This window comes from Palaemon carinicauda, chromosome 40 (genome assembly GCF_036898095.1).
Source record: "Palaemon carinicauda isolate YSFRI2023 chromosome 40, ASM3689809v2, whole genome shotgun sequence".
NCBI classification, from domain to species: Eukaryota; Metazoa; Arthropoda; class Malacostraca; order Decapoda; family Palaemonidae; genus Palaemon; species Palaemon carinicauda.
Window position 1 is genome coordinate 18,244,827 of NC_090764.1, and position 15,738 is coordinate 18,260,564.

The 15,738-nt window shown below is 37.7% G+C and overlaps 2 protein-coding genes across 2 annotated transcripts in view; one reads left to right on the forward strand and one right to left on the reverse strand.

The window, feature by feature from the left end:
• Window positions 1–8,605, forward strand: part of LOC137631566 (uncharacterized) — an 82,970-nt gene extending 74,365 nt beyond the window's left edge. The window contains exon 3 of the mRNA XM_068363387.1: window positions 7,101–8,605. Coding sequence (XP_068219488.1) covers window positions 7,101–8,155 — 1,055 coding nt within the window. The 3' untranslated portion in view covers window positions 8,156–8,605. The remainder of the gene's footprint in view (window positions 1–7,100) is intronic.
• Window positions 8,606–9,304: 699 nt separating this feature from the next.
• The window catches only part of HDAC3 (histone deacetylase 3), a 58,623-nt gene continuing 52,189 nt past the window's right edge, over window positions 9,305–15,738 (reverse strand). Inside the window, exon 11 of the mRNA XM_068363386.1 lies at window positions 9,305–15,661. Coding sequence (XP_068219487.1) covers window positions 15,571–15,661 — 91 coding nt within the window. The 3' untranslated portion in view covers window positions 9,305–15,570. The remainder of the gene's footprint in view (window positions 15,662–15,738) is intronic.

Consider the following 15,738-nt stretch of genomic DNA (forward strand, 5'->3'; position numbering starts at 1 on the left):
GCTTAAGTAATGTGGGAACAGATGTTTAGTCAATGCTCTGACCGGCTTTTACTCGTTTAATAGTGATATGATAATATACTCCTTTTAGTTGATTATTGAAGGAGTGAATACAGCTTTATTTTCAATGGATACATACTCGTTTACCATTTGTTAGCTTTATATAAATGATCATGCCCTGTTGCAACTAGCATTAAAACGAGTCATATCTTGCCCTAGATACAACATAAACGTGGTTAAAAAATGCAATGGACCATAAAAATTTAAACATCTAGGACGAAAACAGCAAAATATTGTGAAGTAGGAAGAAAGAGAGTCACCACAAAATTAGACCTATAAAGTTGATTTGATAAGATGTGACCCAAATGTGTGTAACTTGGGTCCTTCAAAGGAGGTAGGCTCAATACAACATCGTACAAGTAAATATAGTACAGTACTATTAGATAAAATAGATAATGAGAGAGGACACACTTAGAGGAAATAAAATGTGGAAAGTAGAGGCTCACCAATAGGGAAATTTTGACTTTTTTTATTTAGTTTTATAACAAAGGAAAGCTGACTCAAGGGAAAGAACATATAACCAAGTTTGAATTTGTGAATTCAGACCATATGGCACTGCCCTGTTAGGGAAACCCCCTTTACACCAAATGGTAAAAGTTGAAGAGGATGGACAGTATGATCAAAGAAAGGAAGCAGGAATGGATATATAGTATTAGGATTAAAAGTGAGTGCAGCTATAATACTTTCAAGTCTACTGCATTGGGTGCACTTCTAACCTAACCTACTAGTACTGGCCCCCCATAACTATGTCAATCTTTGATATCTTAGCCTTATTTTCCTAATAATGAACACCACGTTTCTTTACTATTTTCTAATTTGATCTATTTATGAAACTCCTGACAAGATTTTCAACATTTTACTGTCACAACTTTTTGAGAGAGAGAGAGAGAGAGAGAGAGAGAGAGAGAGAGGAGAGAGAGAGAGAGAGAGAGAGAGAGAGAGAGAGAGAGAGAGAGAGAGAGAGAGAGAGAGAGAGAGAGAAATTATAATTTTGAAGATTGTTGTATTGTTTCTAACAGCTGTAGCCTACAAAAGAGTAGCAGGTAAAATTTTATTTTGTCAAGTACAAGCATTAATTACATGCATAAAGGAAAGAAGAATAACATTTTATTTTTAGTGTTTCAATCAATATTTTATGTGTTTGCAGTGGGTTATCCAATAAACAGAACTACCCTTACTTTGACTTTAGCTGCCGGACGGTAGCCTACTAACTTCACAGTGTCTGTATCTGGGTGTTTTAGTATTTTGCTTATTCTATCAGATTCAATAAATGCTCTGGCACACAATCCCGTTCTAGGGATATACAGTACAGTGTTTCATGAAAACTGTACGTAATTGTGAAACAGTTTTCTGTGCTGTTGTATCCAAAACATTTATTCTCGTCATGTGGCATGTCTATTGTTGTTTTATCCTCCTGTGTGGGGCCATATAACGACGATGACACCGTGAAAGGAAATTGTCGGAGGAACAGCTTGCTACTGACCGAGTCTGAAGGGAAGGGTGCTGCTCCTTCTCATTGCCTTCACTGTCTTCCTGACCCTAGAATGGCAGCAAGGATGCATCTCCTGGTTGTGCTGTTGTGGCTTGCATGATTACTGTAGAAGATGAACTTTAAATTCCTCCTTCTCCCCTGCCTTATCTATGTTGCTGTCTTTGCTACAACTTTAAGAAGGACATGAAGACATTGCTGATGAAGTCAAGGAAGTAAGATCGCTAGGAGTTGCATACGTGTGACTCTACCCTTTCTCTTCCCACAGGAGGGAAATGAGCTCACGCACTGCCGGTCTAGACGAAGTACACCAAACTTTTTTTTTTAATCTTGAATGATTTTTCTTTGTTTGCTCCTGTATTTTCTACCTATCCTACCGCTGAGCCTTTGCATGCCACCAGAAGATGATAGCTGCCACAAGAAGACCTTCCAGAAGTGAATTAAAGTCTTTAAATCATTCCAGAGTGACGAGAGATCTCCATGCACAAGGGTTTTACATGACAGCAATCTACCACGTGCACAAGCTTCAAGAACACGATCATCATGCAAATTATCATATACAAGCCTGTCATTCAAGCGCACGATATTCCATGAGCCAAAGCTTCACAAACATGATTGTTCCCAAACCCGATCATCCACACACGCAATCTTCATAGACACGATTATCCACGACCACGTTCATTCATACGCACAATCTTTATGAACAATACTTTCCTGGCACACACTTCACTAATTATCACCCACATGCATGGGCTTCATGAATAGTGTCATCCACACGTATGATTGAGAGCTTTACAAATGCGATCATTCACACGCATGATTGCCATGAAGTGGAAAGGGTTCACATATTACATATCAGATTGCCTTCATTGTAAAGAAAGCTTCATCACCACTCAAGCAGTCTCGGTGAGACCAGTCACTAAGTGACCGGTCTTCTCCTTTCACTTGGCCAAGTGATAGGGGTTCCTTCAACCAATCTTAGTCTGTAAACAGTACATAAGGGAGGGACGGTACTTACTTGAAATGTATCTGCTAAGGGGACAATCCCAGTAAGTTCTTAAGAGGTCACGTACCAATAACGGACACCTCATTCTTGTTCTTCAGTGACTTTTGGATCAGAATTTCTGTCATCTGCTTTATTCCAGCTTTTACACGATACCAGTAGATGAGGAACCTATGATCCTTTTCATTGCCTGTACGTTCTGCGAGATATTTCCTTCACGAGCACCGAGTTTTCCCCAGTGCTCTTTCCCTTCATGTTTCATTTATATGGGTATATTCCGATTGTGTTCTCTCCCGGCATGCTAAGTACCTCCTTATTCTTGTTCTCCACGATCATCATTTCCCACAGGATTGGGATCCATGCAATCAGTAACCATACGATTGGGAACTACATGATCTTGTGATATTTACTTTCAAGTCACCAGGGAACTGGTATGCCTATCACCTATTATCTGTTCCTTCCTAGTACCATCAGACCCGAAATCTTTCAACAAGATCTGACTGGCCAAAACTGTTCCATGACATACATCTTCCTATGCTCAGAAACTAGTCCAAGACATGTTATCTTAACACACCTCGAGTGTTTTTCAGAGACTCCAAGGTCTTCCTAACTGTTGGTCACGATGGGGATTAGAACAGGTGATTCTAAGGCCCAATCATAGCACTCATACAAGGATCAAGATACCACATTGTACTTGCCTCCCTTGACCAATTTCTCCCCTAGGCGAGAGGTCATGTATTAGGAACGCTTCCTTCCCTTGAATATATTTCATACACCGGACAGTTGTTTGCGCGGCTACTACCAGTCCCCCGAGTACTTGTGACCTTGATCGGGATAAAGGGCACTGCCAAGCACTTATATCCCCAATTGTTATAAAGGGTGTCGCCTCTTTCCCGTCATTCTTCTGACAGTTCCAGAGAGACAATGAGGTCACGGGTTCCACATGCATCTTCACAGAGACCACGATCTTCAGCAAGGGTCCTCCCCACCTAGAGAAGGAAGGATTCTTTGAGGAAACGTTGAGAAGATGATGGGTAATAGTATAAAAAAAAGCTACTAGCACAGTCTTGTTCCAGATTAGGTTTGTAATGGAAACTTCTCTCCCACTGTCCATTGATTCGGTGATTGCAACGCCGACAACAGAAATCCGATGGAAGACTCTGAAATGTTACCGGCGTCAATGACCTTAGATGTCAGGATGCCTGAAAACTTTAAATCAATCAATCAATCAATCATGGAAGCTGCTTCCAGGTTCATCCTACTCAGCATCCAGATGGAGCTATGGTTGAGTGCATTCCTATACTTCACACTGGCCTGGAATTAGACATTCCTATACTTCACACTGACCCGGAATTAGACATTCCCAAAAGCAGAATTATCCAGACTTGGTACTCTCAAGCAGACGGCAATGACCTTCCTGAAGGAGAAGAGTACGCTAGTAGGCTAACAGACAGTTCTCCAGGCCTTTACTGCCTACACTCCTGGTGAAAAAGTTAACTGGAGCCTGGAGACCAACCTTCTTTCACCTTTAGGAAGAAGAGTTCTCGGTGAGCTTGAAGGATACTTTTATCTAGATACCCATCCTTCGGTCCTACAGGGAGTGCCTCCTCTTCGTCCTCAGAGCTTTAGTTACCAGTTCAAACCTAGAACATTGAAGTTTACCTCTCCTGAGCATTCAAACTCACCTCTTCTCATACGTACTTGGGTCTTCTTGACGATCGACTTGCAGGTCTCACTCCAGGTTCAGAACGTTGGCTTTCCTTTGACCACGATCTGTGAGTCGTGATCTTTTTGTTAAGCAACAGTCTCATGGCCGAGCTAAAGACAGGGGACCAGAGTACAGTATAATTGTAACACATAGAATGATTGTATCGACAAACAGATGGAAGTAATGCAGCAACTTCTGGCTCGTCGGTGAAAACGTCTTACGAGTCTTTTTCGTCTTTGGAGAGCTCATGCTACTTGGCCCCTAAACCAACGATCGCTCCAGGGTTGTTGGAAGCATCTCTGGTCAGCAGCTAGGAATTTCCCTACCTCTTGGTTTCAGCAGAACAGGAACACAGGATGATTGCGTCCGGTTGCAAGTTGACGAGATTCCCTCCAAGGAAGTTCCACTAGATGCCCTACCTCCAGGAATCATTTTTTCAGATGCATCCAAAGAGGGGAAATACACCCAAGGAATTGTAATAGTGTACCTCTGAGATGGTAAACACCTACATATTAACCTCCTGAAAACCTAAGCAATTCTTTTAGCTTTGATAGCTTCCCAATAGGACACCCGTTAGCATTAAAATAGGACAACTCCATGTCATGACTTGGGCCTATAAGTGAAAGGATAATGTTTCAGACCCAAGACTGAAAGAGCAGGTTTGCATTGGGCAAGTCAACAGTGTGATACAGCTGTCAGCAAGGTCCATTCCAAGTAAGAATATTCTAGTAGACACACTGTCATCAGCACCACAGAGTTGAATCACATAGGTTCCAAAAGTGTACTTGTCAGAAAGATTTCTTTTTCTTTGGGCATCACCATTGAAGGACCCGTTCGTCTCTTGGTAAATCCGGAACCTCCAGTATGCTTCTTTCCAGTCCATAATATCCTCCAGTAAACTGCTCTGCTGTGGCATCATAGAAGAATTACCTCTCTGGTCTGGGCCTCTCTGCAATGGTTTGTGGCTCTCTCAGTTTCTTTGGTAGAAAGCTGTCACTCGGCTTTCAACCAGTTCTCAGACTGATGAGCTTTGACCCTTTCCCTTCAAGAGATCAGCCTAGGTTCTGGAGTAGCTCTTAACACACTTCCCTCTTAAGTAACTCTAGCCCTTCTTAGGATGTCACTTGTTTTTTTTGGTCCCTCAAGTGGACCCTACATGAACCTAGAATGGGATAGGATAGGATTATAAAATTTAGGCCTCAAACCAAGCACTGGGGCATCAAAGACCATTCAGTGCTTTATAATACAAATTAATCAACCATAACTGTACACTCACACCAGTTGGTATAATTCTAATTTATAAAAACCAATCACACCACTTTTATACAATAATGTCTTAATGTGAAATAAGGGATTAAAAAGGTTAAAAGGGCATCAGTTAGGACTTTAGGCCAAGGCTCTCCTCTAAAGAGGAAGGATCTGGCAGAGGTTGTTTGACAACCCTGCAAGCATACTCCAAGGAGCTAGTGTGCTCTGAAGAAGAACTACTGTGGCAAGGGTCAGGCACTTGCTTAGAAACCCTCCACACAACTCAGGAGAAGACGGATGTTTCCCTTGGGAAGGGTGGCCCCGGGAGAAATGTCTCCAAATGTGATTGTGAGACAATGACAGGCTTCTTTGAAGATTAAAGGTCTGACATTCTCAATATCAGGGACTGCAAGCTGCCCTTGCTAGTGTCTCGAAGAATGGCCTGTTTTAGCCGCTCCTCGGAAGCCGAACCCTGAAGTGCCAAGGAGGAAAAGCATGTGTAAGGCGTCATCAACCTGGAAAGAGGTAGAAGGCTTTCCCTGAGGAGGAGGCCCACCCATTTCACTAGGGGAAATGGAAGAACCCCCCTTGCCCCAAGGCTTACCATAAGGTTAAAGGGGTCACCATTCTTGTCCGATCGCATTCCGGAGGAAACCAACAGAGAAGAGTTGAAGGGCAGTGTACCCAGGATGGAAGAAGAAAGTCGAGCCTTCTTTGACCTCAGGATGACGACTCCCTCTTAGAATTCTTCCTCCTACCTACCTTTCCTTCTGGGAGAGCGACACTTGTCCTCTGCAAGCCCGTCATAACTGGTGAGAATTTGTGTCCCTAGCACCCATGAAGGTACCACAGCAACATGGGACACTTCTTCATCTTTTCTGGCATCCTCAAATGCACTCAAAGTCACTAAAACACTGGAAATTAAAAAGTTAATAAAGTTAGTCAACTGCCAGAATTCATAAGCAAAGAGAACATCTGCTTCCACTGATGGCTGCTATCAATGTGATCTGTTAGTAAGCCAGCACAGGGGAGGTGCTTCCCCACTACTGGCCAGTTGTTGACCCCTCATTATCATTTTTGACTGCCATTTTCCAGCATTGCCGTTATCATTATCCTATGTAAAGGACTATGGTTTGTATCTGTGTGGGAACAATTAGGTTTTAAAGCAAGGATTTTGGTCGCTTATAAAATACTGTATTATATATCTAGGTGTGTATATGTGATGCATAATTAAAAATTACCAATAGTGCCAGCTTCCGTACTCCTTATTTTTTGCAGCTTATTGGCCAGACTATACTGAACCAAGACAATTTGCTGTTGAGGACCAGAGTATCCTGGAGCACATATATGGGGCGCTCTCTTTTTCTATAAAGTATTGATCTTTGGGATTATAATTTAAAGCATATAATGGGCAATTGGTTTGTATACAAAAATTAAATAATTGATTTTTCTTCAGATCTAAACCATTAGAGAGAGAGAGAGAGAGAGAGAGAGAGGAGAGAGAGAGAGAGAGAGAGAGAGAGAGAGAGAGAGAGAGCTATATTATGTCAGGTAGGTTAATATTCAAGTTAAATTATAGCCCTTTTCTCTTTCAGGTGCAGTAGGTGGAGGCATCAGTAGGGCAGGTCCTCCTTCCACAAGTGACAGACTAAGCCACCACACTGATAAATCCTGGAGAACACACCGTGACTCCCGCGATTCTGGTCAGCCCCATCTTGTGCCCTATGCAGGTGCACAGTATGCCAGTGGTCCCCCACAAACTCATTACCCACCATCTCGTCCTTCATATTCTAGTGGTCGTCCTCCATCTAATCAACATTCCCCATCTAGCACCTCGTCCTCTTCTTCTTCATCTACAACAAGTGAAGAAGACAGCTCACACCAGCATGGAGATGTAATGCCACCTGGACCTTTACCGCCAATGCCTCATCCAATTTATGGCTATACAGGTTATCCCCAGGGTCCAATGGGGGTTCCACAAGGTTACCCAGGTACTCTGAAATCAGCGCGTTCAGTACCAGCTCTCGCCCTGGCAACTTGGGATGGGGAACCTTGTCCGATACATGGTGGTGGACCTATGTCGTTCCCTCATCCTCATCCTCATCCACATCCACATCCACATCCACATGGTATGCCCATGCCAATGCCTATGCCCCCGCCAGGTTATCCAATGATGGCTCCAGGGCCACTGTCACTTCCACCTCCACCAGGGTCAACACGTCGTGCTAGTTCTATTTATGACATGCGTATAACTTCACCACATCCAGGTGCCATTTACGGTACATTGCCAGTAAGAAACATCCCTGGAGATCGGAGAAGTCTTGCTGGGTCGACCATTTTAGGACCTGCGGCACCTGGTGCTCCTCCGGGTATTCCATCCCACTTGCTTCCTCCAATGGCACGTCCACGACCCTTGGTGTTGGGAGAAAAGGGCACTCCTGAACCGCTACCAGTAAGAAATGGAGACAAAAATGGATCTATACCTCCCGCACTATCAATGAAAGCAGCTTCATCAGTTGGTCATTCAGAAGAGGAAGTAAAGAAGTCTAATCGTATCTGTTGTCGAGGTGGCGCCTGTGTTGCTTGGGTTATCTTGGCAGTAGTATGTCTAGGAATCCTATTGGGAGTAATGCTCAGGTTTATCTTATAATTGCCCAAAAGTATTGCAATGGGGTGAACATTCCAATAAGTGAGTTGGAATTATAGAATAAAGATATAAAGTCCACTATTGAATAGGGTTTTATTATGTAAAAATAATTTTCTCAAGGATTGACTTATTTTAAACAAAAGACCACTAATTGTTCTTGATATAATTTCAAATTATATTTACTAGTAAATTTAATTTTCAAATATTTTCATTAAAAAATTTTATTTCCACTTATGTTTATAAAAATCACATGCCTAGAAAATTATGTACTGTATTACAGTATTTTAAAAGGCTGTTATAAAATGAGAAATAGAGTTTAAGTGTTTTCCTTGTAAGTCAGTGATGCACAGTCACTGGTTGACATAAAATTTTTCTATTTTATGCCTAGGCATAAACATGGATAAAATACTTGTACAGTACTGTACATTAATTCCATGGTAGAGTACCGTTAAGTAATGTTTTTACTCTGTACAGTAAATGTTTGATATTTTTCATACTATATAAATAAAAGTACATTTCTAAGGATACATGTACATAATTTAACTAATATAGACGAGGCATTAATGGTCATATATTAAACTTTTAAGCCTAATTATTTATGATTACTGGTGCTGGGATTACTCATTAACATATTGTACATATAATGTTTTAAATTAAACGTTACAATCAATACAGTGTTTTTTTCCTTGTACTGCAGCCTATACAAAAATAATTCATCAATTCAAATTTTTCAGGACAGGTTACCAATGTGAATACAGTATATAAAAGCAATACAGTAAAATTTATATTTATTAGTCTTTATAATGATGCATCAATTGACCTTGATATTACAAAATAAAGAAAATCCACAGGATTAAAATTTCCATATAAAATATTTACATGTATAGGTCTGGACTTAAGGTAAATAATGAAAGTGAAACTCTAAAAGAAATTTAACCCTAAACAATTGTTCCACAGGATTTTCCCGTAAACCAAGACATCCAAATGCTTTCAATACTGGATAGTAAGGATTTGAAATCATCTTAGCTGTGATATGATCACAGAGACTATACTCAAGCTACAAAATGGTTTAGACTTTAAGATTAGAGTTGTTGCCACATTTTACTATGCCAATGAATTATTCCTAAAAAAGGCAATAGTCTAATAGGTATGTTTTATTTTTGAGTGGCAATGCCACTAAATCATGAACAAGTCTAATGCTTTTGTAGCTAGACCATAGTACTGTCATTTTCTTGCCTGTAAAGTATTAGCATTTTAAGATGATATGAGGAGCATAAGAAAAGGCCACAGGATAGCTTGTAGAACAACTGTTTCAATAATGTAAATATCTTCGTTTATTATAGTTGAGATCATTTGACTAATAAGAAAATTTTAATTTTACTACACAGCATTTCTGGATTTAATTGTATTGAAAGTCTTTCACTCTTCCTTTCCTTCACCTTGAAAATTACATTAAAGGCTAGAAGACAGTACTGTAAACTTTCAACAAGTTTGAAAACCTATGTGAATAAAGGTATATTTCTGCCTATATTTCAGTTAGGCTTGAGATCATTATAGAATAGTATACAGCTTTCACTCATTTGATGATACGCATTTTCAAAACATTTAAATTGAACATTAAACTATTTCAAAATGGTTAGTATAACAAACAGAAAACAAAGACAAACATTACTGACAATAAAAAGAAAGTACTCTTGAAATTTTCTATCACTGTTTTCTTAGAAAAAACTTTGAACTCCATACATGGATCTAATCCAGTACTGTACAATAGTAGTTCCCTTCCTTACATTTGACACCATCATAGGAATAGCGTACACATTCATTATCCTGTTCAAACATTATTTCTCAGATAGATCTCCAATCTCTTCCCTTAATGAACCATAAAGAAAAATTTTCAGTTAAAATAAAAAAAAATGCCTTAAAAGAGTCCTGTACTTTTGTAATACTGTATGAGACAACTCGGCAGCATTACCTAAAGGAAGACTTAAAGTGCCCTCAAAATACGGTAATTCAATATGATGGTGAATCTTTATATAAGATATTGAAAGATTTGTATATTTTAAATGCCTATTAACTGCTGTTGTTCTACTTTAAAGCTGAAATACACAAACAATAAGTCTCAACTTAGTGATAGCTGTCTAAATATAAAAACATATAAATATATAAATGACAACTAGTTTCTGAATCTGACCACAAATCAAAACATTTCTCTTTCACTGTTCTGGCTCTAAAGATTTAGAAATGTAGAAATATGTTTACTACAATACAGTACATGTCAAGTTAGATTTTCATATTTTTGATAGTAAATTAAAGTACAAAATACCTCTATGTGTTTGATAAACAATAAGTTTCAGAAGAATTTTTTTCATCAGTCAAAAATTCTATTAAAAAATATTGGGTTACCAAAATTCCTACCACCATAATAGGAGTAAAATAGAGCAACCAGTAGTTCCAGTGTACAGCAGCATTTAATCATGCTTACTATAAAGTCCACGAAAAGAATCACTAACGTTCGAGTAGAGTAACCGTTGCTTAGTATTTCCCTGATATTGTAATCATCAAGTTTATGAAAACAACATGAAGCAGAAACAAGACTAAATTACACACCCTAATGGAAAACTACACATATGCAATAAACTGTACTGTGATATGAAAATCGGCAAATGTTTTGAATATACAGTATGTATTGTAAGACCCTCATATATCTAAAAATTTGTTAGGCATATTACAGTACCTTCTCAAAACACACTTGCACCTAAAAAAATTTAATCACTCGAAAGAACTTAGGTGCCCTTTACAAGTGGACTTTGCAATCTCTTAAATTTATGAAAATCAATATCCACAACACTGCCAAGAAGACACCAGCAGTTTTACTGTAAATGGAATGGAAGACATCCGTTATTTAGCAGCGACATACCATACACCCGAGTAATATAAGGATGCTGATATTCTTAACCAAACAGTATACAGTAATTCTAAGATGCAGTTAGTGATAGTGAAAGTTTCTTATGACAAAGCAAATGGAAGGTGACTAGGTAACAAAATGTTTCAATGACAGTCTAAGTCGTTATTATAATAGTTGGAGAAAATGCACTCCGAATATTTTTACATCTATCAAGAAAATAAAGATTAAGTGATACACTACTGACATCGAAAAAAGATTACCATTGCCAATAAATATTTCAATGACACAAGTGAGTTAACATTAACTTTCAATAAGTTGGTGAAAAGTTTGTTCTTGACAAGTATATTAGATCTTACTTAATAAATCGGCCAACCATATAAGAGTTTAATAATACAGTACTTAACAAATTGCAAAGGTTGACAATTCTGACAAAACATCAATTATAAGATTTCAGGCTTGGATAACGTTATTCATCAGGCATCCATGGGTCTAACAAATGACCAAACAAAATCCATAGCATTCAATTCAATGTGTTCATTTAAGGTAAAAAATTATAGTCTTTTGCACAGTAGCCTCCACAAAACTCATTTCAATTTCCTGTAGGATCCTAGCTTTTAAAGGCTAAATGAGATCCTAGATTTTAAAGAGTAAATGACAGCTTTTTAAGATGCAAATAAAGCTAGCATTTTTTCAGTCTGCTTCTGATATATTCCACAGATGAGTAGTGACCAATTTATTTGCTCCATCAAGCTGGTATATAACTTTAACTTTTTTTTAATGAAACTGTATTGGCCCAATGAAAACTACCACCACCATGAAGTAATTCAAATATCAGCGGGAAATGTTTTACAATCTGAACACTCAAAGGAGTTACCAATGATTACTTCTTTTGTGATGTGAAAACAGGACAAAGAACACATGAAAAGTAAAGAAGCAGATGATAACCCATCTGGGGAGGAAGGAATACCGTCAAGAACTTTAGTACCATTAAAGTCCGCTGAGCAAGGCACACTGTAGATGGTACCCCTGTACAAGGTAAAAAATTATGATGACAGTATTTCCCACAAGAATAAACAATTGCCTATCTCAAGTGTTTTTTATTAATGTAATTTCAGATAGGAGATCTTGCAACTTTTACTCTTAATTCCTTGAATTTTTTTTTATAAATTCACTGTTAAGGTCTTTATATTTCAGCAAGCAACTATGGAAAGATCAGTTAAGATTTTGGGTGAGACAGGGGTTTTCAACTTCACTTTTAAGAGCACCTCACATACAAGTAAATAGGAAATAGACCAGCCTTAAGCATAGTTGCTTAGTGGGTTTAGAAAGAGCAAAGGCTTTCCATTATTCCTATACCAACCGTCATACATAGGCTTTGGTGCATGCTCCTAATCAATGAATTGAGACTATTAGTAGCCATAAGTTTGAATTCATTACAATTTCTAGAAAAGCTAACATTAGTGAACAAAACACAAACTAAGTATAAGAGTAAAGTTTGTCTATAAAATAAGACACATTAACACGGGGTTTGAAACGGCTTATTTTGTAGTATGAAAATACTTACAAAGGTGATAAAAATTTTACACAACAAGAATTAAGAGCAATAACTTCTAAAACTGTTGAAAACAAAACTTTGATTCAAATTACACTTTCTAAATTATTATCATACAAAAAGAACTGACTGGAGATACTGCTCTCAACCTGCTTTCACAACATGAAGTCCAAAAACCTGTAATGACGAAATAAAAACAACAAAACTGTTCAGAGTCAGCAACCTGAAACCAGACTAAACAATCCACAACCTCCCTCATAAAAGGTTCCTAATCCCTCTTTAGTAGAATAAAAAAAAAACCCACAACTTTTTATGAAATTCTGCTAACAAACAAATAATGACACATATCAAATAAATAACCACTTCGTCCAAGTTAATAAGGTACATCAAGTACAAAACTTACATAAAATATATCAACGGATATCATTATGGAGAATATTTTGGTAGAGGTCCCAATAAGTTTAACTTTGTCATGATATTCTTTTACCAACATTCAATTCTGTTTATGAAATCCACTTAGTAAAAGCATTTCATGACATAATAAATAGATAATAAAGATTCTAACAAAATTATTCAAACAAACTTCTGAACAATACTTTCCACTTACTGATGAATAGGATTTTGACATTTACATAAAATATTTTAATGCTAACTTTGTACTAAATTGTCTAATATGGGAACTGGGTAAGAAGGAGTAGGCATTTTCAAAGTATTTTAAAGAAGACAACTAAACTTAACGTTTATTTTTATGTAATGAGGACTGTCATACTGTACTATTTCGTGCCCATGGGGTTATACCTGGATATACAAAATACTCCTAGTGTCTTAAGGGTTGTAAGTCCACTGAGACCAGACCCAGCTTTCTCATTTAACTGGGACATATCAGCTACTCAAAAGCTGTCCAACCTCTCACTTAATCAATGTTCCATGGGGAGTAAACTCTATGTTTAAGGCCATGCTGAGATCATTATCTAAAGATCAATCCCGAGAGCACAAGAGAAAATATAGAAGAAAAAAGGTGAAGATAGACCTAGCTAATTTAGCTAAAGCAACTACCTACATCTAAGTACCGAGGATCAGATTTATGTAGTTGCTTTCTGATGCCTCCCATCCACAACAAGGGGGAGGACATACAGCTTTATAAAAAGCATTATAATTCATAATGTCAAACATTTCAACATTAATGGTCACCTCTATTGGTCTTAAAAATTAATGGTAACATTTTTTTCCCAATAAGTGACCTCAAATACTCAATATTGTAATTGTGAAAATTCTGTTTTTCATGACATACAAATTACTGTATTAGATTTCCTTATCAAGCTACCTAACCCATCCACCCATTTTGCATCCCATAAAATTACAGCTAGTAGTTTAAGGGTTACTCATGAATGGCAGATGCATGGGATACTGACAATGCCCCTGAGACTGACCATATATACACATGATCAGTGCCCAAGCCCCTCTCCCTCAAGCTAGGACCACAGAGGGTCAGGCAATGACTACTGATAACACAGTAGGTAGAACTATAGGCTCCCCAAAACCCCACCATCTCTAGCTCACAAAATGAGGTTGCAAACACTACTAGAATCTATCTAGCTCGAGCAGGCCTCAAATCCCAGTCCAAATGTTGCCAGGAGGGGGACCTTTCCAATAGGCTACCACTTTCATCATTTTAGCAGTACCAGGTGAACTCAGTTGAGTCCCTTGTTAGGCTGGGAGGAACGTAGAGAGTAGAGGTCCCCTTTTTTGTTTTTGTTTCATTTGTTGATGTCGGCTACCCCCCAAAATTGGGGGAAGTGCCTTGGTATATGTATGTATGTATGTAGAATGCTACATGTACTAGAAAAAAAAAAATGAAAACTTTAGTTAAACTTTCATCAACTTGTTTGGCAGAGCCTTTTTACCAAATTCATACAAACTTTATGAGCCTTAAGATTACTAATTTTTACTACACGATAGAAATAGAATTATGGACACAATTCCCTTGTAAAGACGATAACACCTAAAAGTTATAATTTTTTTTACAAACCTGCTCACAGGTCTTACAAAAAAGTAAACCATATATGGAAGTCAAACCGAATATTGGAGAGGACACAGTCAAAATACAGTATATCAAATATTACATTTGAAATTATATGACAACTGCAGTACTCCCTCAAGCATTTAAAAAGTAAGAATATTTACAATAGATTATTCAGATTCAGCGAAACTTTTTTTCGTTAAAATTAGATCCTTCAATCAGACCCAATTCAACTTTCACATATTGTGTGGGTACTGAGATGTAATAATCCCCAGTTTTTAGAAGACTGATAACATGAATCCTATACAGACTGGATATAAGATGCAAAATCTGCATTACAGCACACTTAAAATATATAAGTATAAAACACTAATGGACTAAGGACCAAAAGTTTCCAACCTACTTAAAGGATTTTACTTCTAGTCTCCATTATTCTCTATTAAAGAAGCAGAGAAAACAGGATGGTAATGGTTAATGAAAGATAGAAAATATGGAAAGTAGTTCAGAATATCCTAAAAATATAGAAGTTAAAAAGAACCGTTAAATGATGACTACCACCACGAACCAGCATGCTGGGGTCATCAGAAAATTTTAAAAATCAATGTTCTGCTCATTTTCTTCCTTGAGAGCAGAAAATTGACGTAAATACTAATGAATTTTGAGCTACAAATAATTAAATAAGAGAAAATAATATCAGATACTATGCTGTGCAGTATATAAAACTCAAGTACTGCATCGTGTTATGTTAACCATAGAGGTAACCATATTACCAGGTTTATTACAGCTACTATATATAGTACTGTAGCTTGTATTTCTCACATAAATAATACTGAACCCAAAAAGGTACTTCACCAAGGAAGAATGTTCAACTGCCATTGAGCTCGTAAGAAATACTTCCTCTACAGTAGACAACTTTTATCGGGAAATTGCCTCTACTCTTTTCAGTTCTTGTTTGTTGAAGATGTGACATCATTTTCTTCGTCTTTATCATTGTCCTTCTCTCCATCATAAAATTCATTATCTGGCTCCACCCTGAAAAATATAATAAATTTCAATATAAATTCAGGATGGACATTTGCATGAAACAGTCGTTAGTTTTCATATTACTG